Source organism: Dromaius novaehollandiae, chromosome 15, assembly GCF_036370855.1.
Source record: "Dromaius novaehollandiae isolate bDroNov1 chromosome 15, bDroNov1.hap1, whole genome shotgun sequence".
Taxonomy (NCBI): domain Eukaryota; kingdom Metazoa; phylum Chordata; class Aves; order Casuariiformes; family Dromaiidae; genus Dromaius; species Dromaius novaehollandiae.
The window spans coordinates 759,063-782,369 of NC_088112.1; the positions used below are offsets into that span (position 1 = coordinate 759,063).

Genomic DNA, 23,307 nt, shown 5'->3' on the forward strand with positions numbered 1-23,307 from the left:
GCCAGGTGGGAATTTAACAACAAAATCAGTTTGGGTGGAAAATGTCCCATCACTGATTTGAATACTTTTTCAGAGATGTGCTGGCGGAGGGATGCACCTGGCTACCTGCAGCAAGCATGCCCCAGGGACCAACCTCTGTATCTGTCCCTGTCTCCTGCCAACCTCTCAGATGTCGTCCCTGTCCTCTCCATGACAGCGGCCCTGGGAGCAGATGCAGAGACGCCTCTGGCATCCAGCCAGTGATACAGACAGGAGCCAGTTTCATGTTGTCCCTCTCCTGGCAGACCCTGGCCTCGCTCTGGTCCTATGTGTGCCATTACTGCAGCACAGAGGACATCTGCAGAGGGACAGCCATGGATGGGGCATGTACCTGGGGAACAAGAACATGCTGGCCTCAGAGAGGGGAGTCCCAGCAGGGAAGACAGGCTCACAGCAGAGCACATGTCTTTGCGTGCCCTTGCCCTGCATGTGAAGGATTGGTGCAGCCCTCCCAGCCAGAATCTGGCCCCAAGATGAGCCTCGGGTCCGACAGAAGTCCCCTGGGCTAGAAAGATGGCTCAACTCGTGGGGAATGGACAGCTTATGCAGGCTAGTGTGCAGCACCAACCACGCAGCCTGAACCAGATCCAAGAGCTGCATCTTGCTGCAAGAGAGGTTCCTCATCTCCTAGCTGTGCCCAGGTTTTGCCATGCCAGGATTTAGGGGCAAGATCTCAGCTGATCTGAGATGAAAACATTGTTTTCCCACCTGAAGGAAGAGCCAAGCAAATGGCATGAGGGCAAACCACTATTTATTGAAACAAACACAGATTATCTTTAATTATCAGAGTGAGTTTTGCAATGTAATGTCACCAGGGTGCCATAGGGCTCTCGCCAGCCCTGCCCTGGCTGAGGGACACAGTGGCTCTTCCGCAGGAGGCGGGCGATCCACTTCGGTGCCAGAAGCACCAGGCACTGCCCTCCTCCGGTTGCTTCTTCCCGGGTGAGTCCCTGAGCAGTGCCAGCAGTGGGCAGCTGGCCTGGGCTGCAGCTCCCAGCCCATGGAGGCGCCTGAGACACAGGCCCACCCCAGGCACCAGCCAATAGGTGAGCGTGGCCTGGGTGTGCCTGTCTCACCGGTAGCCCTGGGTCAGCACCCTGGGTCTAGGCAGGAGCTGATTTGGAAGCAGAAGACGGAGTGACCCCGCAACACACTGTGGCTTGAACTGGCAGGCACTGTGGACCAGCCCCATCAGTCCTTTGCCCTCAGCCCTCAGCCCTCAGCCCCTCGCTCCAGCGTGCCGTCCTCTGGCAGACTTTGGCCACCTCGCTGGGAGATGCATTGGCTGTGCTGAGCTGTCAGACGGCCCATCCTGCTAAGGGCTGTACTTACCCAGGGGAAATTCTCCTGAGCGTCTCTCCCAGCTCCTCCCTTCATCCCAAATAACCCCCTTTGGGTAGCCCAAGCCACTGCGGTGTTGGAGACTGCCAGGCTGTAGGGATGCCAGCAATTGAGGTTGTGGGCAAGTGATGCTTCCTGAGGACTGCTTTAGCTCTCAGGGCAGGGGTGGTCAGGCAGGAGCAGAGAGGAGGCACTGTAGGCTGGGGCAGGCTGTGAGGTCCTTACATCTGCATGGGTCTGGAAGGGGGCAGCGTATCTTGCATCAGATGCACCGGGGAACCTGAAGGGCCATTTGTGACAATTAAGTCAAGGCTGATCCCAGCGAGCTCCCAGGCGGTGATCAAACCAAGTGGAGCCTGTGGGCTGGCTAATGAACGGAGCCACTTTCAGGGGTGCGGCTGCTCCAGGTGGCTGGCAGCACACAGGAATTACCGCATGGCATCGTTATGGAGGACACAGCATGGCAATGTCATCACCCTCTCCTGCACAGCCCAGCTCCACCAAGCTGAAGGGTAAAGGCAAGTGCCTGCAGGAAGGAGGGAAGCTCTTTGGCACCTAGGCCACCCTTGTATCACCTTCATCCTTCGCACCAGACAGTGCAGTGGAGCTAGGCCAGCCATCTGAGCACCATTCCCTGGGTTTGGGGAGGCAGGAGCAGCCCTGCTGCAGGCCAGGGTCTCCCTTCCTCAGCCTCCCTGTGTCAGGAGCTGCAAGGAGCACACTGCTGCGATGCACTCCTGGTCCTGGGGGCACCCGCTGGCTTTGCCAGACAGGGCTAGGAAATGCTGATCCCCTAAACCCAGCCTGTGCACTGCCAAAGCCCTGAGGTTGGCATGATGCACCCATGGGGTGCTGACTCCCCTTGGGCAAACACTGACATGGATGGACAGGGGTGTAAGGCCAGGGGAGAGGCTTCCCTGGCAGGTTTGGGTCCTGCTGCAATGCTAGCTGAGCAGCAGTAACTGCCTGCCATCGGGCCCCACATCTCTGCTGAGCTGAACAGGACTGGTGGGGCTGGCACCCGTGCCCATTCTCCCGTCCCCCTCACCTTGCCCTGCATCCCGGCTGCGATCCTAATTCACAGAGATGTTGATTTCTGGTCCTTGGTGATGCATCAGATCAGACTGGAGGGAGAAGTAAGGTCAGGAAAGAGTGAGTCCAGCAGCACTCCCAGTCCTCAGTCTGGCAAGCCATGTCTGCACAGAGCTGGCCCATGTTGCCAGCTGTGGCTGGACTGAGCAGCTCAGTGCCAGCCAGCTGCTCATGCCCAGCTAAGCTCTGGGCATCACCGTGGCACAGGGCATGCTCCGGCCATGGCCCAGGTGTGCCAGCTTTGCTGCAGGCCCTGCTCCCTCGGCCACTTCCCAGATGCAAGCACCCCTCGCCTCAGAGCCAACCCATTTCAGCCAGGCTCAGTGCCTTGTGCTGAGGCCGTTTGCTCCTCCTGTGTCTCTGGGCTGGAGAACCTGCTGCTCTGGGCTGGAAGCCCAGGCCAGGCTCAGCACCCCACACTGATGGGAGGGGATAGCTACGAAAGAGTGGAGCCCCCAGGATTCCACCTACCTCCTCACTGTCACTCTCCTCCTTCTCCTGTTTCCCCTCTGTCTCCCTCCTGGCTGTTTCTGGCATGATGCTGTCCAGCCAACTCAGGTCGTTCAGGGAGAAGATGCACTCCAGCCCCTTACGGATGCCCACCAGGGCCAGCAGCTGAGACCAGGGCAAAGTCAGCATGTCAGCATCATGCAGTGCTTGGGGCCAGAGCAGAGGCAGCATGACGCTGCCTGCACGGGCGCAGGGCTCTGCTGTGCCACCCCACCATCCCCCGGCCACATGCCAGGGAGCAGCCAGAAGTGACGTTTCATCTGTCACTGCCTGGTCCGAAGGGACCGCACTCACACAGTGTCTCCAAAGTGGTGACAGTCCAGCCAGTGCTGACCTGGGAAAGCCAGGCTGGTGGCAATACAGTGCCATGGCCCACCATCCTGCAAGGAGCCCAAGTGCTCTTGGGATGTCTCAACACTCCCATACACAGCCCACCAGGACATGCACCCTGGGGTGCATGGTGACATCCCACAGCCTTGGCTGGGGCCCCTCTTCCCTGCACCCAGGGAGCTTTGTGCAATGCGAACACAAGCACATGGGAGATGTGCAGGGGAGGGATCAGCGATGTCTCAGGTGCATTTGGGCACTGTCTGGCCCAGCAGAGGGCTGGGAAGGGCTCTTAATTACGGGTGGCCTGTGGCTTTGTCTCCAGCTGGTGACAGGGTGGATAGCACTGACCAATTAAAAGGGATTTCTTACCATCACTGGGAAAATAATAGCAGCTACAGTGGACTTGAGGACCCAGAGCACAGCCAGGCACAGCATTTGGATGAAGGTGAAGAGATGCACTCGACGCAGAGGCACATGGCGGAGGTAGATGAGGTCTGGCTGGTGCTTGGCCGGCATCAGGAGCAGCTGCACTCGTTCTGTGAACTGCCACGAGAGGAGAGCAAACTTGTCACATGTGGTCTGGGGGAGGGATGCTGGGGAATTTTACATGCTTCCAATCTTCAAGGCAGCTGCCACCTGCCTCCCTGTTTCAGCCACCCATCTCTTGGGCCCCAGATGGGTGATAGCTTATATGGTGCTGGGGGAGCCATATGGGCCCCATGCCACCAAGGGAGGCTGAGCTGGTGGCTCCTCATGGGGCCAACTTTGTGCACTGCTGTTCTTGAGATCTGTGAGGGATGAATTTATCTGATCAGTGCTGTAAAACCAGGGTCCTCTTACACAGACCCACAATGGAGCAGACACTGCCCCGAGCCAAGGAAACTCTCTCTGGGCAGACGTTTGAAAGATCTCAAGCTAGATCCAAACTGTAATCAAGAGATGATAACCACTTGATTTCCCAGTCTGAGCTCACAGTGCCTCTCTGCAAGCATGTCCTCATCGAGGGCGGGGTGGTACCCTCTCTGCATGTAGGAAACACTGCTTCTACCCTCAAAAAGTATGAAACCCCCAAATTCCCCAAGCAGAGGGAGGAAGGGAGGTTTCCCAGCCTATGATCCAGAGTAGGGTAATTGCAAGGAAAATTCACTGTTTAGAGAAAAAAGAAGTATATACTTCTGGAGCAGGGATTTTTTCCCCCATTGGTTTCTCAGGAAAGGGGCAGAGTTGGCACATCATTAGCAATGCCAGGATCAAAGGACCAGCAAGATTCCCAGCTCTGCCTGCAGCTCCCAGCGCAGGACACCCCTATGGTTGCAGGGACCAGGTCTGGGTAATCCCTGAGTCCCTCCACATTTCCCAATACATCTGATCAGTTTAGGACTCACTCATACTCCCCAGCAAGCTGGACACCTCCATTTCCCTTCCCCTGGCCCAGAAATGTCCCTCTGCCCCTTGCTGTCCTGGGCCTGTGGGTGGGCATAGCAGTGGCACTCTGCACATCCCGCAGATCTGAAGTCCAAGCTTTGTGCCATGCTATGTGGCAAGAGCTGGTATTGAGCAAAACCCCTTCACCCTCCAATGTCGCCCTGCCACAGTCCAGCCGCATGCTCCACACAGCCCTCACTCACCTGGATGCTGTTCAGAGCTGCCACCCCCATGTGCAGAAAGACCCCGTACAGCACTGGCATCGGGATATACTGCAAAACATTGAGGCGCCGTGTCAGCAGGGTGCAGTTTGCCGTGGGGATTGCACTCGCTGAGCTTCATCTCCTGCAAGAACAGTCTGCAGATGTGGCTGCATCATTTCCTTACTTCATTTCTAATGGTGCTGTTTCATTTCGCAGCTTTTTGCACTGTTACTTGCCCCGCTTTCTAGCACGTGATGGGAGCAAGCCAGAAATGGAGGACAAGGCACCAGCCCATATGGAGATGTGTCTTATGGCTTAGGATTTATAAATACCAGGGTCCCCAGCATAGTAAAGACAGGCTTTCCCCTGGCACGGGTGACACGAGGGCCATCACTGAACCATCGGCAGCAGGCAGCCCTGCGAAGCAGCACCAGGGCACAGCACACTGTGAATCATCCCTTGGCACCAAGAGCCAGCAGAGGTGTTCTGGGCCAGCCTGGAGCAGAGCAGAGTCCTGCTATACCTGCTCACAGCTTTTATTTTTATCTCCTCTATTGCAACCACATTTCCTAACGTGTGACCAGGTTTCCACCATCTGTGTTGCTCAACATGATATATTTTTCTACGAAGCCTGGTCAGGTGAGGATGGATCTTGAGGGTCACTGTGCTGCTCCCCATGGACTCACCATGCCTGAAACCTACCAGGGATTCAGGGAGGGCACGGGACTTGGGTCAGCTTCTCTGGTGTGATGAAGGCATCAGTTTGAGAGGAAACATTAACCAGCACCTCTGGCTGGGGACATGATAATGTGGTGGTCCCCGATGACCACAGGGGAGACAGATCAGCACACACAGGGGAGCAGGAGGTGGGAAACGGAGTAACAACGCAGAGACTGATCCCAGCCGTGCCCAGGGACACAGGGCTTGCACAGAGGTGCTCCTGCTGGCTGTGGCCCTGGGGCTGGAGGGCCCAGCAAGCCTGGTGGAGAGAGGTGACACAGCCCCGACACCCACGTCAGCAGCACATCAGGTGCACAGGCCATCCCTGCTGCATTCAGGCTGTACCTTTTGGCCTTTGCTGAGTCGCCTTCCCATGCAGCGGGAGGCTCCCTATTTACCAGCCGGTGTTTTCCAATGACAGATGAATTGAATGGGTGAAGGTTGCAGCTGGAGGGATGTCCAAATTACGAAATGTCAGCCCTGGGGGCCCCAGCCTTGCAGGGTAAGGCCTCTCCCTCCCCCTGCCCTCCCCACCTTTTTTTTTGGAAAAGGTACAATAACATTTTAAGGCCAAAAACACAAAAAAAGTTTCTGTACCTTGAGAATGGGTGCCATAAACACGGACACTCCTGTCAGGATGAAGACCACCAAGCCGGTCAGCCTCTGCTCCCTGTGGGCAACAGTGCATGGGTCACAGGTGTCTGCAGAGTGCAGGATGCTCCAGGTCCCTGACAGCCTTTCAGAGGGCACCTTGGGTCTCTGGTGTGCCCAGCAGCCCCTGCCTGCCCTTGTGGTGGCCAAGCCACAGCAGTGCCTGAGCTTCCTCTCCAAGGCCCTGCTGAGGCCTCTTTTCTGCTTTGGGGGTGATGGTGTGTGGGAACCACAGGCAACATCAACCCAGCCCTTTGCAAGGCCTTTATCCCGCTGCTGAGCCTCTCCAGGCTGGCTGAAGGTGGCCAGGAGCTGCCACAGCTCCAGGACACCACGCTGACCAGTGGAAAGGAATGTTTTCCTATGGGAATTGTGCAGCTTTCCCAAAGGAGAACAAATGAGCAGCCCCAAACCCAGGGCTAAGGACCTGCTGTCTGCTGGACCAGGTCTGCTTATGAGGGTGAGCATGTGCCCATCCTCCAGCTCCTCACAGAGCCCCTGGCAAGAGAGGTCTCAGGCAGCAGCCTGAAGTGAGTAGGCTCCCACCCAGACCAAGGAGGACCTCACTGCATGGCCAAAGCTCTGGGTAATACCTGATGCCCAGGAACTTGGGCTGCTCGCCTGGAGCTGACGTTGTACTCTCCTTCTTGAGACTCTCCATGTGCGCCAGTGAGATGACCGTGGCAGACACATACCAAGGAAGGCCCATCACAGAGGTGACAATCATGAGGAGGGAGACACAGAAGAGGTCCAGGTGAAAGCCTGCCCCTTTCTGCAACAAGAGAGACATCAGGACTTGGGGGGCGAGCCATGGACCAGGGCATTGGCTTGCCACTGAAGGGGCCTTCACAGGGTGCTGGGAGCAGGATGCCATCCCGGAGGATGTCACATGCAAACGGGGGTCCCTGACAGCCAGCAGTCCTGGCTCTCATGTCATGGTGAGGAAGCTGGGATGAATTGCTGGCAAGGCCAGTGAGGGGGTAGCTATCAGGGAAAGCCCCTTGATTCTGGCATGAGCATTATCCATTGCCTCAGTGGAGCTACGTCTGTGTCCCAGGAGCTCATGCTGCCAGGACAAGCCATATATCCTGGGACAGACACAGTTGGGGAAGCCCTGCCAGGCACCCACATAACTCTGAAAGCATTTATAAATCTCATAAACCTTCAGATGGAGCTTTGAATGCCAAAAGTTATTGTCCAATATCTGCACTCCTGGGGTGACCAGCCATGAAGCTGTCTGCTGCACCTGGCCCCAAGAGCCATCCTTGTCCCATAACCAGTGGGTCTGTGCAACATACTGGCTGTGGTTGGTAGGGGTCATACACCTAATGATTTCAATTGCTCTTCCCTAACTCCAGGATATCCCTCTGGAGCTGCAGCGAGAGGGGCTGCACTCAGAAGTCAAGAAGTGGGCACCCCAATGGTTCCCGCAGCGGGCTCCACACTGACTTCCTGACACTGTCCAGCACCAGGGCCCTGTGTTCAGAGTTGATGCTTTCCCAGCTCCCTCAACTCCTCCCCAAGTTTGGAGCTTGCCTGTCTCAGGCCAACATCCCCCACTGCCTGCTCTGAGGGCGGTCTGGCCTTCTAGGTTAGCTCGCTACGTTTCATGGGGCCCTTCTGCTTTTCCTCCCCACCAGCACAGCATCAGAATGGGTGCCTGGGAGAGCTCAGGCTCCCCTGCCACCCCAGAGGTCCCATTGCTCATCCCCTCCTTGGGGCCAGCAGTGGAGATGCTGGAGGATGCCTGGAGATGCTGGAGAACATGTCGAGAGTTTTCCTGGGGTAGTCTGGCACCATGCAGACCTGTCAGAAGGATTGCATCCCGTTCGGGTGACAAAACAAGGCCCATGCCACCTCCAAGACAAGACAGCACCTCCTCCCTGGAGACAACAGAGGCTCTGGGAGGGATGGCCTGTCTGGTGCAGGACAGAGGTGGGCAGTTCTTCTCAGACTCCTCAGCTTTCTCCTTCCTGCGGAAGGCCACCCTGGAGAGCAGAAAGGCCCCAATTGGCCCAGGCCTCCCAGGCCTTCTGCAGGATGTGGGACTCATGGCCAAGCTCCCTGGCATTGGCCTGGGTCTCAAGTGGAAAGGGTTCCCTTCCAGGGCATCAGCCCTGAGTGATGGTGGCACTGAGGGGGAAGGAGGAAGGTCATCCCATGGCTGCAGTACCCTTTGGCAGTTGTTGGAGAAGCGCTGTACCTCTCTGACACTCCAGGCTGCAAGGAGGAGGCCCTGGGCATGTGTTTGGGAAAGCACAAGGGGTTCCTTCACCCCCTGCCCCCAGCCCCGTGGATGGGAGTTGCTCTGGTTCCCAGCCTGGGCTCACATCCTGGCCCCTTGACCATGCTTCCAGTGCCTCAGCTGTGCGTACCCAGCCTGCACAAGAGGGTAGGCAGGCTACCCAGCAGGCTGCAACCACCAGAGAATAAAAAGACGTGTATGTCTAGTCCATCCCACTAGGGAAGAGAGGGGTTTGGAAGCAAAGGGAACCAGCAAAGCAAGATCCTGGCCCTGTCAGCCTGGGTGCAATGTGTTCCCAGCCCGGCGCTCCTGTCTCCAGGAGCACTTGGCCCCATGGCTGGAAAAGCCTCAGTCCTTAGCCCTAAGCATAAGGAAGGTCTCTGGCAACTCCCTGAAGGATGCACCTCCGCACTGTACTGGCCCCAGGCTGGCTGCCTCCGGGAGCTGTCTTCCAGGTGGCCGATGCTGAGCACCCAGGTCAGCTGGGCAGAGGCGCTGCCCTGGCCTCGGGCACAGGAAGTGTGTGACAAACCAGCTGGATGCAGCACCCATCGGAAATATCTCCCCTGGCAGCTTTTGGACAGGCAGCATTGCCCAGGGGTTGGATCTGGCTGACTCAGCGGCTGGTTTGGGGTGTACCTCTCCTCTTGGCACCCAGCCCAGCCCATGAGTCCAAGACTACACACAGGGTACAGCCTCGGGGGGGGCTGTCCCACTGTTTGGCACTGGCAGGAGCTGTGCTCTGGAACTGGGGGATGTGAGCCTGGGGAAACACAGCCACCCTGGCCTGCCCCTGCCCTGCCTCTGGCCCCCACTCACCTGCAGCTTGTACTCCCTGCGGTTGAGGATGACGGCCGTGATCTGCTGGTCCATGAAGATGAGGATGGTGACAAGGACGGCAGGCACCACAGACAGCAAACAAACCCACCAGGGGTTGGCTCCAAAGGGGGAGATGATCCAGCCCCGTGCAGGGTTTGTGGGCTGTGGCAGGGAGAAAAGGGTCACACTGGCCACCAGGCTCCTACAGGGCCTCCACCACAGAAAGGCAAAGGGCCCAGCCCTAGCTGGGTGCTCAGGCTGGAGCAATGTGGGTGCCCATAGGTGCTCCTTCCCAGGAAGCATGACAAGCCTAGCCACCCTGCATGGATGTCCCAGTTCCTGCCAGAGAAGGGGGCTGTTCCTTGGCACCGTCTGGGCTCCTGGCCAACAGCCAGGCACTTCTAGAGTGGCATGTGCCCTCCTGGGGCTCTTACATGGCTGGATGAGCTGCAGGGGCAGCACCTGCACCGAAGCTGGAGGAGGAGGCAATGCACATGGATGATGGTGAGCTGTGGGTGCCCAGAGCCTGGAGGAGGTGACAGCACATGCAGACAACAGCCCAGCTCGTGGGAAGGAGCTTGAGTTGCCAAACCCTCTCCCCATCCAGTCCCAGGATGGGGAGTCCAAGCCCAGACTTGGGCTTGTGCCTCAGGCTCCAGTGTGAGCTGTGGCATTGCCCTAGCAATGATGCAGGTGGCTAGTTCAGGACCAGGCCAGGCTACTTATAGACCACAGAATTGGCCGGGGCTTGAACCCTTCTCATTTGCAGTGATGGGGCCTGCATTTTTATCGGGTTGAAGGGCTATAAGCCTGCCCTGCACTTCCACCTGGGACTGTGTCGATGGAGGAAGGTTGTCAGGAGCAACATGGAGCAGCCTCCTCCAAGGACACAGACCTGTTTTCAGGCAAAGGCTGCGATGCTCAGCTGGGGCACATCGGCCTGACAGTGCAGTGAGGTTCAGGGTGATGGGCTGAGTGTGCTGCACCCAGCCAGGATGTTCACAAGGGAGAGACAAGGAGATGAACTCTTGGAGACACCAGCACAGGAAGTCCTCATTGGTCCTGGGCATTACCAGGCTGCCCAGCTGGCCAGAGCACGGCTGGCACATTATGGTGCTTGTGACGCGGGCCAGTCCTCACTGCATTGCACCCAGAGCCAGCTGGGCCAAGAGGACTCACTTCCCACTGAGGGGAGACACCAGCTCTCCAGGACAGCCTGCCATCTCCTCTAAGGTCTCCACGATGGGTTAGATGATGCCAGAACCAGTTTGCAAGCTGGGGAGGTGAGGTGGTGGCCTCCCGCCGGCATGGGTGAGCCCTTGCCACTCTGCTCCCACAGCCTGCATGGGACCTGCCTGGGCTGGCCCAGTGGCAGGCGAGTTGGGGCAAAGGCCTCTCTTCTGCATCTCCTCCCTCCTATGGGCGGCACTCAGAGGCCTTGCCCCTGTGTCTGGAGTAGCCTCTAGCCCTGCAGGCTTCAAGCCCAGGCTGCCTGAGCCACTGCCACAGTGGGGCTCATCTGACAAGAGAGAAGCTCCGCTCAAGACTGCCCAGACAAGCGTGTGTCCACAAGAGCACACCCAAGACCGTGCTTTCCCTACCCTGGGTACATGTTTCTGAAAGTGCTTTGCATGCACTTCCCCCTGCCCCAGACCCCTTGGGAGTCTGCAGCTCCCCACCCAGCCCGTCACCTTCAGCTCACTGGGGACAAGGAGCTTGGGGGTCTCCAGGCCAAGGACCGCATCAATGGTGCAGAAGATGAGGATGGCCAGAATGATGGAGAAGTCGCTCACCATCTTCCTAAGCTGAAGAAAAGCAGGTAAGTTTAGCCTGTGGTTGGCCAGGATGCTTTTCCCAGGAAGCCTGAGGCTGGGAGAGGGGTTGTGCACACACCACAGAAGCACTCCCAGCTCCCATGAATGGCCAGGTCAAGGTGGAAAGAAGCAACTGAGGTTCCCAGGATGCTGGGCTGCACAGGATGCCCAGATTTTGTCCCAGAGCAACACCTCTGCCCTCCAGAGCTTGTGTCTGGATCTCAGCCCTCAGGGTGCAGAGCTGGGGGAGCCACTTCACCCTGCTTCCCCAGCAGTGACAGAGGCCGAGATGGGGCAGGAACACTCACCATCGTGGGGAAGTAGCGGCTGGTCTTGAAGCGCTTGATCATTGTGGAACACAGGAAGGTGCCCCCAAACAGGAGGAAGGACATGAGAGTGACATCAGGCACGTAGTGGCAGCTGGCTCCCAGGAGGTGGCCTCCTTGGTCCAAACACTGGGTCTTGCTCAGCCTGGCTAGGATGACAGCCTCTGGGTGCTGTAGGGACAGGACACCCAGGGGAGATGGGGTCAGGGAGGCCAAGGGGGACCAAAGCTGGACCCCAGGTGCTGGAGGAGGCTGCGGGTGGCAGGCAGGGCTGGCTGGGCCCCCAGGGACATGATGGTCCGAGCACCTCTAGGGCCAGCACGGAGCACCCTGCACCTGAAGCTGCCTCCATCCTTGCTGGCTATGGCCCACACTGCTTACCCCATAAGTAGAGGAAAAGAGTCTTTACCTCCTGCAGGGTGACGGGCGAAGGGAGCAGCGTGTTGTTCCATGCTGAAACATTGCCTGAAAGAACAGCAGGAGTCAGGGTCCCAGGAATTGCTGAGGATGTGTCGGCTGGGCTACAGCCAAGCCATCAGGGCTGGCTGGGACCACATCCCTGTCAGGGCCAGTCCCTGGGCTCATCCCAGAGTGTCCAAACTGTATTTGGGCCTCCTCAGCAGGACTGCTCAGGACATCTGAGACCCAAGAAATGGCTCTGGGCAGAGTCAGAGACAGCCCAGCTCACAGTGAGATGTGCTAGCCTGGATGGTGCCAGGCTGGGGCTGACACCCAGGGTGAATCAGAGGGCCCAGTTCAAGGTTTCCCAGGATGCCTCCCTTTCCCAGGCCCTCACAGACCCTGCAGGGCTTCCTGACCTCCATTCCTGCTCTTTGGTGTTGTCTCCTCACTGCCATGTAAAAAATGTCCATCTCATACTCTTCTCAGAGCCTATTTCCAGCTGCTCTGAAGTCTGCCAAACTTTAACACTTCAGGGTCATGTTTTCCAGCCCAAATGTCTGCCTGGGCTGGAAGGGTTTGGGAAAAGCTTGGCTGAAGCAGCCAGCCCACTTGGAGGTGAGGGTGGCCCTGAACTCTGCCCAGCAGTGATGCTTTTGGTGTATGGTGCTAGTCCCATCTGTGGGATCCCTGTAGCAGTGGGGACATGTCTCCTCCCGCACCAGTGAAACACCCTCTGATTTCTAAACCAGGTTGTAAACTGCAGAGAAAGCCTGCCCAGATGCCGCAGGGCTTGCCAGAGTCCCCAGCCTCCAGTGATCCAAGGCCCCCCACTACTGCAAGAGTTGCACCAAGGTGTTCCCTGCTCCCAGCACCGCTGAGCCATCAGGTAGCACAGCCACAAGCTGGCAGTGGGTTTCTCCATCCCCACTAGTCTGCATGGGCTGTGGATGTAGCAGATCCACCAGACCTGAGCAGTGGGATGGCACAGAGGAAGGTGCTAGGAGCTGGATGGCAGATGTACATCCCACATGGAGCACAGTGCCTTGGAGAAGCCCAATGTGGAGCTGCTGGCTGAGGATAAAGGACAGTTTGGGGATGATGGGGACAGGCCAGGGCCTCCACCATGAAATGAGAGCTGAGCTCGGCAGGGGGGGCTTGAGCCCAGGGCAACCAAGGGGTGCACTGAAGGAGTCGATGAATGCTACCTCCGCCCTGATGCCAGCCAACTGGACCCCAGGGCCCTGGAGTGTGAAGGTGCTTAGTGAGAGTCCCTGGCATGTGTGTAGCATGAGCAGGGCCATCGCTGGTGGCAGGAAGGCAATTCTGGAGTCCCACTGGGGAAGGGCTGGCCCAGACCTGCTGCATAGGCAGGACAGAGTGATGTTTCCAAGCATCTGGCCATGCTTTTGTCTTTGCCTACATCCAGTAAGTGCCAGGGATGCCCAAGGACATGGGAGAAGTGTGTGCCTGTATGTGACCTGGCAAAGGGGAACAGCCAGCATGGGTGCTGGAGTGGCCGGGCAGGCGAAGACATGGGTTGAGCAGCCTCCCACCAACGCCTTGCTCCTCCGGCCATGAGAATTGTCCACCACCCAGTCAGTTCCCTCATCCCATGCAGGAGACCACAACCCTCCTTGGGGTTACGTATCCATTCAGCCCCAGCCAGGCAAGGCCTGGACAAGCCAGAGCCACCCCACGTGGTGCCCAAGAGATGAGGGCACCTGCCATGGCTGGCCCAGCTCCACCACCTCCCTACAACCCTGTGCCAAGGAAGGCCATGGCACAGCAAGGCTGCCGCTGCCCAGCAGGGTGAAAGCTTAGTCTCCAACCCACTGCTCGCACACAAAGCCCAGCTACAGGAACATGGCCATCCTGCAAGACTGAGCTGGCTTCAGCAAGGCTGAGGCTGGCAAAGAGGCCAGTGGCACTGGCTTGCCAGACCGCAGCAGAGAGATCCAGGGTTGCCAGGACTGGGGGGTTGGGGACCTGGGCTGAGGCGGGTGGCTCTCATCTTGTTACAGGCTGCAGGGTCCCAGCAAACAGGCAACGGTGGCAGCCCAGAGGTCCTGAGCTGCTGTCCAGACCTTAGCTGGTTCCAGGGCACTCATCCCCCAGGCATGATGCTAATTCCATGGCTTCCCCACGCACCATGTCCCAGGGGCCCCTACTGTGACTGATGTACTCAGCACACAGGCCGGGAGCTGCCAGCAGGGGGCAGGGCTCACCTGGGCTGGACAAGTTACAGATGCAGTTGTACAAGGTGACGTCCTCAGTCCTGTACTGCCAGTTGATGGGGTAGGTGTCTGCCAGGCTCACCATCTTCTTCATGGAGTCATAGATGAATATCAGGCTGATGAGGGCACAGAAGCCTTCCTCGGTGAAGCGGGTGAAATACTGCACCAGGTAGCTCGCTTCGGTGGCGACCAAGACCAAGCCAAAAAAGGCCACCCAGAGCCCAATCCAGAGACGAAACTCCAGGTAGTCCAGGCTGTAATCCCTGGTGGGAAAAGTTGGACCAAACTCTTAGTACAACACACACCCCACAGGACATTAGCCCTGCTCACCCAGAGGCTATGCCCCAGCCATGGCCAGGATCAGGGATTAAACTTTTGGCAGTCTAGCAGCAGGCTGGGGTTCATTAGCCTCTGGGCTGGGCACCAGACTTCGGCAGCACGAGGCAGCTATCGCCCCTGTGTAGCCATCCCACCGGCATGCTACTTACTCACTGAAGGAGAAGAGGAGGCGCTCAAAGACCAGCACAGGGCCAGTGCTGCTCAGGATGGTCAGAGGCTGGCCGGCAAAGAGGCAAAAGATGGATCCAGCAAAGGCAGTGCCCAGAAAGCTCTCCAGCACACCCTGAAATATAGAGGGAAGTGGTGCCAGGCTCCAGGCACGCAGTGGGTGCCGAGAGTCCCAGGCCCACCGGGGAGATAGGCCACAGGCAGCTCCCTGCATGTCCCTACACTGTCAGCCTGACAAAGGCCACCAGCAACATAAGTAGCAGGAGGCTGCAGCCCCACAGGCCAGGAGGCAGGTCTTGGGAGGGAAAGGGATGCAGGGTACGCAGGCCTGGTGCTGCTGGCTCAGAGGGATCTCAGTTCAGGGAGCACCCACGGGCCCACACTCTGCTCCAAACCCGCAGAGATGGAGCCTCACAGTACTGAGGTCAAATGGCTGCTCAAGTGGTTAGAGACTTACAGCTCTAGCATGGCTACAGGTGATATCGCCCTCACTACAGATAATATCATCCTGCCTACCAGTGATGTCACTGCATCTTGCTGACACCCTCATGAATGAGGGAGGGAGGAATTTGAATGGTCTCTGAGAAAGTGGGGCCTCCTGTTGGTGTTTAGCCCTAGGGTTGGCTGCACTGAGCCTTGCTCAGCTCAGGCTCTAACCGCTCAACCTGCTGGTTACTGTGCCAGCAGCCAGATTGGAGTGATTTCCCCATGTCATAAAGTAGTATGTCTTATGGTCAACCACTGCCCTGCAAGGCCCTCCTGCCACATCTGAGCTCTGGGCAGGGACATCAGAGACAGCCTGACAGTGGGTTGGAGCTCACAGCCTTGTCCCACCCACTGGAGACTTGTCAGAGATGTGGAGCTGTCCCAGGGGCTGTGGCTCCCGTGAGCCCACAGCTGGGGAGCCTCCCCTGAGCCTCCCTCCTTCATGGTCTCCCGACACTCCAGCAGGCAGGTAAGCATCCCTGCTGTCACTGTAGGGCTGGATGGCAAGCAGGAGGCAGGGCTGGGCCATGGTGTGCCCTGACTCCTCGCTGCCTCCCCCAGGAATAGCTGCCCCAGGGAACAGGGTGGGGAGAAGCTCTGGCATGCAGCATCCCAGCTCAGTGCTCAGGTCTGGAGAAGTCAGGGAAGAATGTAGGGTTTAGGCAATGCTCAGGACGCACAGAGCCAGGCCATCGCTCCGTGGGCACAAATTAGAGGTGAGGTCAAATAAGACCTTCATCCAGTCTGGGCAAAGTGGTGTGCAAGCAGGTGAAATGCGTGGGGTGTTTCCCCTAGGCAACACTACCACGCAGGAGGCTCCCTGCCTGGCACCCTGGCACTGGCAAGTCCCGCATGCTCACCCTGCAGGAAGGCTCTCGCCTAGCACGGCATCCTGCCACACACTAACCTGCATGTTAGCAGTCGCATCCCCAAGCATGCCCCCGAAGGTGATAGCATTGGTGACCGTTGCCAGGTAGATGTACAGGACCGCCGAGAGGCACTGGATGTGCAGGGCATCAGAAAAATCACTCCAGTACCAAGGTGCCTTCCTCTGGATGTCTCTGACCAGGCCTCCAAAGAGCCTGCAGCCAGCACGGCAACCAGAAAAGTCACAGGATTAACGTCTCAGACCAGTTGCTCCAGTCAGCCAGACCCACATTAGACATACGCCAAACCCAGTCGAAGAGAGCTGCAGAGGGATAAGGCCAGTCCTTCCCCATGCCCGGGGCTGCAGTTTGGATTTGGTGGCCCTGGACAATGTGCCAGGGAAAGCCAGCGATCTTCCCATACTAAACCAGGACTGAAAAGGCGGCCCAAGGCATTCACCCGCTCTGCTCTGTTGCAAGGAGCAGCCTGCCAGCCTGGAGCTGCTGTGTCTCCCATCAGCATCAAGTCCCCAGTGCACTGACCTTCCTGTCCTCTCCAGCTCTTCACTGAAATGTGGGTGCCCTGGGCCAGGTCTGTCCTCAGCAGCTGCTGTGTTCCTGTTGCAGATAGATTTCCACTCCCGCAGGTGCATGGCAATCCTGAGACAGAGCCGAGAGGAACCTGAACAGGCAGCTTTCAGAGCAGAGCTGTTGGGGGCCTGGCTGCATCCTGGGGATGCACTCTGCAAGGGGACAGGGAGGATGGAGAGTGGCCAGAGATGCAACTGGAGTTGGCGAGACCTTGCAGATTGCCTTGCAATGAGGAGGAGGAGGAGGACTTCCCTCTGCCAGCTGGCAGGCAAGCCCTTCAATAAACCCTAGGAGGAGAGCTGGGCAGAGCAGGAGATGTGCTGCATGGAGGATGAGATTCATACCTACTTGCTGAAACCCAGTGTTTGTGGTGGCTCCTGCACACATGGAGCGGTCTAGCCATTCCCGTTCCCTCACTGGTGAGGGCCTCATGGGACAGCAAGGCTAACAGTACCGAGGGCAGTGGCTGCAGTCAGCATCAGCTGGAGCTGCAGAGGGGCTTGGCTGGGAGAATTTCACTGGCAAAGGTTGGATGCTGAGTGGCTTTTTCCTCACAGAGCCCATGACTCCAGTGTCACAGACCCTCAGCAGAGCTTGCTGAGTGGGACCTCCACTGCTCCCCAGAGGGGCTGGTGAAGGTTGCTGGGAGTCCTACCCCCAGGATACCTTTTGTGTGGAGAGGGCAGGCAGTTTGGCGGAGGGATTCGGGCACTGGGGTCCCATTTCCCGGGAGGCAGCACAGTCAGCTCATCCAGGAATTCATCAATCCCTGCAATGAGGTCTTCTCGGTGCTCAGACTGCTGGGCAATCCTTTGGAAGAGCTGCAAGGAGATGTGGTGGATTAGCCACCTGAGTTCAGCTACTCAGAGCCTTGCTCCCAATGGGCAGACATCGCTGAGAGAGGCACCCATCCAGTTCAATTCAACAGCTGCTCCTAAATCCCATAGACCAATCCAAAAATCTTTGTTTTTTATCCTGGCAAAGGGAGGCAGCCAGATCACCCTTTCCCCTGCCCTCCTTGTTTCAGCCTGCTGAGGAGCCTTAGGGTGCTTGGCACGGCCTCATCCCAGCCCTGTCCTACCTGTGGGTGCCCAGGACATCCACTGTACCCGGGCTCACCTCATCTGTTAGCAGTGTGGCCATGGCCCTTCCAACCTCATGGTAGGCTTTTGCTTTGGCTCGTGGGCCCAGCAGGATGAAAATAAACCTACAGAGAAGAAAATAACCCATGAAGGTCCCTGTCTGAGTAGACTTCTCTCCTGGGGATGCTTCTCCTGCGGGCAGGGCACCATTCTGCAGGTGTCCTGGAGACCCAGGCTCTTCCAGGAGAAGCAAGGTTTGGTAGGACTAAGCGGCCATGAGAGGAGTTTGGAAGGAGGACTCAGAACTCTTGAGGAAATAGGACTAAAATCCCACATTGGGAGAGGGGGCTGCAAAATAAAGCCCATAAGAGTTGAGGAAGAGGGGAGAGAAAGGAGGTGAAAATGTCAGAGAGAAAACAGAGGTTGTAGACAATGACATAAGCAGGAGACCAGTCCTAGAAGGTCTACAGAGGGAGAACCCATCCAAACCAAGCCCTCCACTCCTTTGCAAAACTGGAAAAATGGCTACAGTCATGGTACCCAAGGGCTGTGAAGTGGCTATAGTCATCATACCCAGATCAAACACCCAGAGACAGGCTAGGGAAACTGCTGCCACAGCAGGAGCAGGGCTGAAGGCAGCTTTAAAAAGCGTGCCCCAGCCTGATGTGTGGTGTCATTCTCTGCCCCAAGTGACCAGGAGGTGGCAATGTCCTTCCTGAGCTCTGCCTGCCTTCTCAATGTGTGTTCATCCACGGAAAAAAAAACCTTCTTCCCCTGCTCCTTTTCCCCTAGACCAACAATGCCACAAGTTAAAATAAGAAACACCCGGATACTTTGGAAAGCATCCCACCAGTCCAGGCTTGACAGGAGAGAGGCAGGAGGGACAGAGATCCCTACAAATCTCCATCCCTTCCCGATCTCAAACAGAGGTAGGCATTGGCATTCCTGGGCAGTGAGAGGACTGCATCCAGACCCTCCTAAAGAGGAGAGTGAATGCTGAGCCCAGGTAGGGACAAGCCAGGAAGCATCTCTCCAGACTGCCTAACAACTGCTGACTCTCTGCTCCAAGCCTGTCCCAGGTGCGACGGACTGGATGCTTCTAAGGGGCTGTGAAAAACAGAACGGGAGGCAGTGAGCTGAGGCTCTGAGACTTACATGCAGGCTCTGGACATGGCTTTGGGAGGCTTAAAATTTGCTTTGAACAAGCAAAGTCTCATCCCATTTTGCCAAGTTTAAATGGCTATTCTGTGCTCCCATTTTCAGAGGTGGAACAATGCAGGAGGGAGCAGGGAAGACTGACAGCAAAGGGGGCTGCAGGGCAGGGAGCGGGGGCTGCAGGGCCACTGGTCACGCTCTGGTTACCTGCTAGGGAAAGCGACTTCGGTGAGTGCACCAAGGGCCACCGTCTCCTTGAGGCGAATGAAGGCGATAAAGGGCTTCTCCAGGAAGTCAACTTCACCAACGAGCACACTGGCTACTTCAGCCCCTGGCGGGAGCTTCTTCTTGAATTTGTTTTTCAGCTGAAATGAAATGAAAAGGAAGGTCTGTGTGGGATGACACCTGCCACCGTATCATCCCCTGCTGCAGTGTAGTTGCTCTCCCTCTGCTCAGTAGCTGGGGCTCAGGATGGGATGGCTGCCCTAGGACCTGGGACCCACTGACAATGAGCCCAAGCCATCACATTGTTCCCAACTTCTAACCTTGTCAGCTGTCTCGTGCCCCCCTTTGCCTCCCCAGCTGGCTGTCTCCTGTTGAGACCCATGGCCCTGGGGAATCTTGCCTCCCTCACAGAGAGGACATATCAGGGGAGACTTGGTCCTGTAGGGACAGAAGTAGATCCCACTCCACAAGAGCTGGCCCAGCATCACTTCACAATAATACTAATGCTGTTTGTAGGCAGAATTTTTCAGTTTGTTTTGGGTTTTGGCCAAGAACTTGACATATTGCTTGGAAAAATCTTTTCCCTCCACTGATAACCTGATCTTCCTGCCTAGCTCCATCTTCCCTTACCTGCTCCTTGAGAGGCGTTTCTGAGAGCTGGGCTCTGGGCTCAGACCGGTTTTTGGCCTTCTCTGCAAAGAAAAGGGCCAAAGAGCAAAATACAGGTGTGAGCAAACAGGCAGCACTGATATTGCTCTGAGTATGGGGAGCAGAGGCGTAACTGGTGAGACAGCAGGGTCCTGACCAGCGGTCAGGGCTGCGCATTCCAGGGGAAGCCTCATGCTCAGCTTAGCTCTCCCCACACCTGGCCCCATCTCAGTGAAGTCCCATGCGAGACCCCACAGCCAGGATGGGAGCGCAGCCGAGTACTGTGCCTACCTCTGCAGGGGGAGAGGCCGAGCTCAGCAAGCGTCCGCAGCGGAGATCTGGTGGCATGGTGCCGGGGCTGGCCGAGCAGCAGGGCTGCCAGGCGATCCTTCAGCTCAGGCCGCAGAGCTCGCTCCTCGGGCTGCCCGGAAAGTGCCTTGTCTGCCATGTGGAAGGGGATGGAGCTGAGTCCCTCCAGGCCCCGCTGTCCTGCCAGGGGCTGGCACCCAGCTGCAAGCCCATGAGGGCTGGCCCCTGGCCTGCAGCTTTGCATGGGGCTCAGCCAGGGAAAACCCATTTTCCTGGGCTAGGAGAGAGTCACCCCAGGTAGCTGGCTATCAAGTGCCAGTGCTTTTATTTAGGGATTTCCTGGTAACCTGGCCCCACTCCCAGGAACAGCCCATCTCATGAGGTGACCTTTGCCTTTTTCACGTACCGATTATTTCCTTGAAACTGTGGGCATCCAGATCCAGGAGGACTGTCCCCTTCTGTAGGCACATCCTCAGCTCAAAGAGGCTGTGTAGGGGGAGGGCCGTGACGTGGGGTGCGCTCCAGCGGTCCCCTCCATCCTCCACCTTCTCCTCGAACTTTATCCACCTACCAGGGAAGATGCACTGGGTCAGCAGCATGAAACAAGCTGCTCCTGAATCTCCTGCTGGGCAGCAAGAGCCAAAGATCAGGCCCATTCTGGAGCTTGGCACTAGGTTCCACTAGCCAGGAGGGGATTTGGGGGGTCAGGGAGTGGTGGTGGGACACATAACTGGCAGCACCATGGGGCACAGAGGGCCCTTGGGTGCTGGGCCAGGCAGCAGCATGGGCTCACATCCCCGGAGTGGCCGGGCAGCCCGAGCAGGCATGTTCCTGCACTAGCCGAGAGCTTCCTGTCAGCCCTGCGCATTGCTTTGATCTCTTCGTTAGCAGGATTTCATGAGTCCCTGCAGTTAGCAGCGCTCACTGGAGTCAAAAGGGAAGCGTCTGGAGCTATTTGCCATGGTCAAGTTGTGCCAAGTATTCAAAGGCCAGCGCACACAGAGCTTTCCTTTGTGTCCGTGGGTGGGCTGGCTGCTCTGAGCTGGCTGCCTGCGCTGTGGGGCGAGAGTGTGCCCCAGCAGAACGGGTTTCCCAAGGCAGGCAATGCCAGGCCATTCCTCTGGATAGGTCAGAGGGGAGTATGCTGAATTGCCGGGGCCACAGTACAGAGCCTGGGAGCCATGGCAGGGAGAAGAGGGCTGAGCGCTGGGGAGAGCCGTCGTAGCCCAGGGCTTTGAGGCTCTGGGGCCGCTGGTCCCAGTTTCACCCTCCAGGTACCAGGGCAGGCCCATCGCTGTGCTGAGAGCCCCTCGGCACATGTCCCTTTCTCCCTCCTGTGCATCCCTGCCTAGCTGCGCTTCTCGCTCCACTGGCTGGCACAGCATGGTGGGACCTCCCGGCCATGCTTCTTCCCCATGGCAGCACCAAGCCAGTCCTCGCCAGTGCTGTCACTGCCCTGCCATGTCCTGTGACTCCCAGCCAGGCCCACCCCAAGCTGCCGCTCTCCACCTTTGCCTCCTCCCTGACACCATCGATCCCATCTTCTCCTGGTTCTCACCCCGGGTTATTTCTAACTCCTGTTACTTTCATACATCTGAGCCATTTCCAAATCCTACTCCTTTCTCCCTGTGTCTCAGCTTTTGCCTGGGAGAGCCTGCCCTATGGCCAAGCCTTTTTTCCAGACCTTTCTTGCATCCTTTAGAAAGGAAACCAGATCGTCCATCCCAGGGCTGTGCAGTGCAGGCTTCGGGGTATGTGCACCTGGTCATGACCAGACACCTAACACCTGCTCCTGAGCTGAGATTTGTCTCTCTCTCCTTTCCCTGCCCCTGGGCTGTCTCAGCCTCTTCACAGAGAGCAGTGCAACCCTCTTTTTTTGCCTGCTCATTTGGGGAAGGTTGCATCCATTTCTGAGGAAGAGCTGCCCAGTGCAGCTGGACTGCTCATGCTCATCATCCAGACTCTTCCCTTGATGTTAACTCTTTGCAGGGTGTATCTTTCCCCCCAGCTCTCCCATGCCACCCCCTTTTCTCTTATTTCCCCACAGTGATTGTGCTGCTATGCCTTCAATTCTGCTTCAGCCAGGGGGCTGTGTCAGGCAAGTACTCAGAATGGGGAAGCCAAGGAAGTGCTGTCCCCATCCCAGCCCACAGCATGGTCACTGGAGCCTCGGAGAGACAGAAAATGCAGAAGCAGAACTAAGGCAATATGTGTCCCAGCTCTGTGCAAACCGCCAGGTCACTGCCTGCGGCCCTGCCTGACACCACACTCTTGGGGGTGGCAGAAGCTTTCACATGAAATGAGTCATTTGAAATTGGGAAGAAGAATTTCCTGGAAGATACAGTCTGGATAGTGGAGGAGTTAGAGCAAACTGAGCACCCCTGATTTTGAGCTGAAGCTGCTGCTGAGTAATCATTGCATTGCAGGGCAGGGAAAACCCTCCCACAGCAGTGCTCTGACCGGACAGCGTGGCGCTGCTGAAAGCACCCAGGCTTTCTTGAGCTCCTGACGTGGACTCCACCAGAGGCTGGACATGGGATTTTAAGGGCTATTTAAGCTTAGGTTCCCAGTGCATCACCAGCTGAGCTGACCCTTGTGGGGAGGTACCCACCTGGCTGTCTCTCTCCACTCCAGGCCCGCTGGGCTGCTGAGCAGCTCGTTGAGCTGGACGAAGAGCAGCGGGCATCTTCTGTCGCCCGCCTCCTCCTGCCGCAGGATGGCACTGACTCGCTCAGCTGCTGAGGAGACGCTCGAGGTGAAGATACTGCAGCCAAGTGCCTGGCAAAGGACCCCAGAGCTGCTGCTTGCGGACCCCTCCGGCCCAGGCTGCAAGCGGGTGTCTGTCACCCGGAGAGCTGCGTCAACCTGCCCGGGCGCTTCAGGTCTCATCGCGGCCAGCACCCGCTACCTGGGGCCCATGTGCACAGGCTCTGCTGCACACCCGCCCCTCTGGAGCTGCTGGCACTCACGGGACCCTGCTCATCGCACCTTTATAAAAGCCACAAGCCTGTCTGAGCTGGCCACGAACCAACGCCCAGAAGCCAAGCCCAAAACAGCGTTATCAAAACACAGCGGTCTGCTCTGCGGGCCCTGGCACGACTGGATCCCGCTGCCCCTGGCCACCCCCCTGGGAGCAGGTAGCGGCTGCCCGGGCTCTCCGTGCCGAGCCCCGGCCCCTCTCCTTTCCGGCCCAGCACCACGTGAGATGCCAGGTGGCTGCAGCTGTGGGGGCGGGGGGTGCCGAAAGCAGAGCTGCAGAGCAGGAGCAGCAAGGCAGCCCCCCCCCA

At 57.7% G+C, this 23,307-nt stretch overlaps 1 protein-coding gene across 2 annotated transcripts; it reads right to left on the bottom strand.

Moving 5' to 3' along the window:
* Window positions 1–782: 782 nt before the first annotated feature.
* SLC4A9 (solute carrier family 4 member 9) lies at window positions 783–22,945 on the bottom strand. 2 transcript variants are annotated; one of them, XM_026105476.2, is made up of 22 exons: window positions 22,632–22,945; window positions 20,427–20,587; window positions 20,003–20,152; window positions 19,694–19,755; window positions 19,046–19,203; window positions 17,721–17,808; window positions 17,268–17,422; window positions 16,554–16,670; window positions 16,052–16,226; window positions 14,640–14,773; window positions 14,143–14,414; window positions 11,925–11,980; window positions 11,498–11,686; window positions 11,067–11,180; window positions 9,376–9,537; window positions 6,905–7,083; window positions 6,258–6,330; window positions 4,941–5,009; window positions 3,682–3,855; window positions 2,944–3,087; window positions 2,429–2,504; window positions 783–1,660 (listed from the first exon to the last, which is right to left on the bottom strand). In XM_026105476.2, the coding sequence occupies exons 1-21, from the start codon at window positions 22,907–22,909 to the stop codon at window positions 2,454–2,456; spliced, it is 2,961 nt and encodes a 986-aa protein (XP_025961261.1). In that variant the 5' UTR covers window positions 22,910–22,945; the 3' UTR covers window positions 783–1,660; window positions 2,429–2,453. The 2 variants fall into 2 exon arrangements, with proteins under 2 accessions (XP_025961261.1, XP_064376789.1); XM_064520719.1 differs by having other exon boundaries at window positions 783–1,906.
* Window positions 22,946–23,307: the final 362 nt, after the last annotated feature.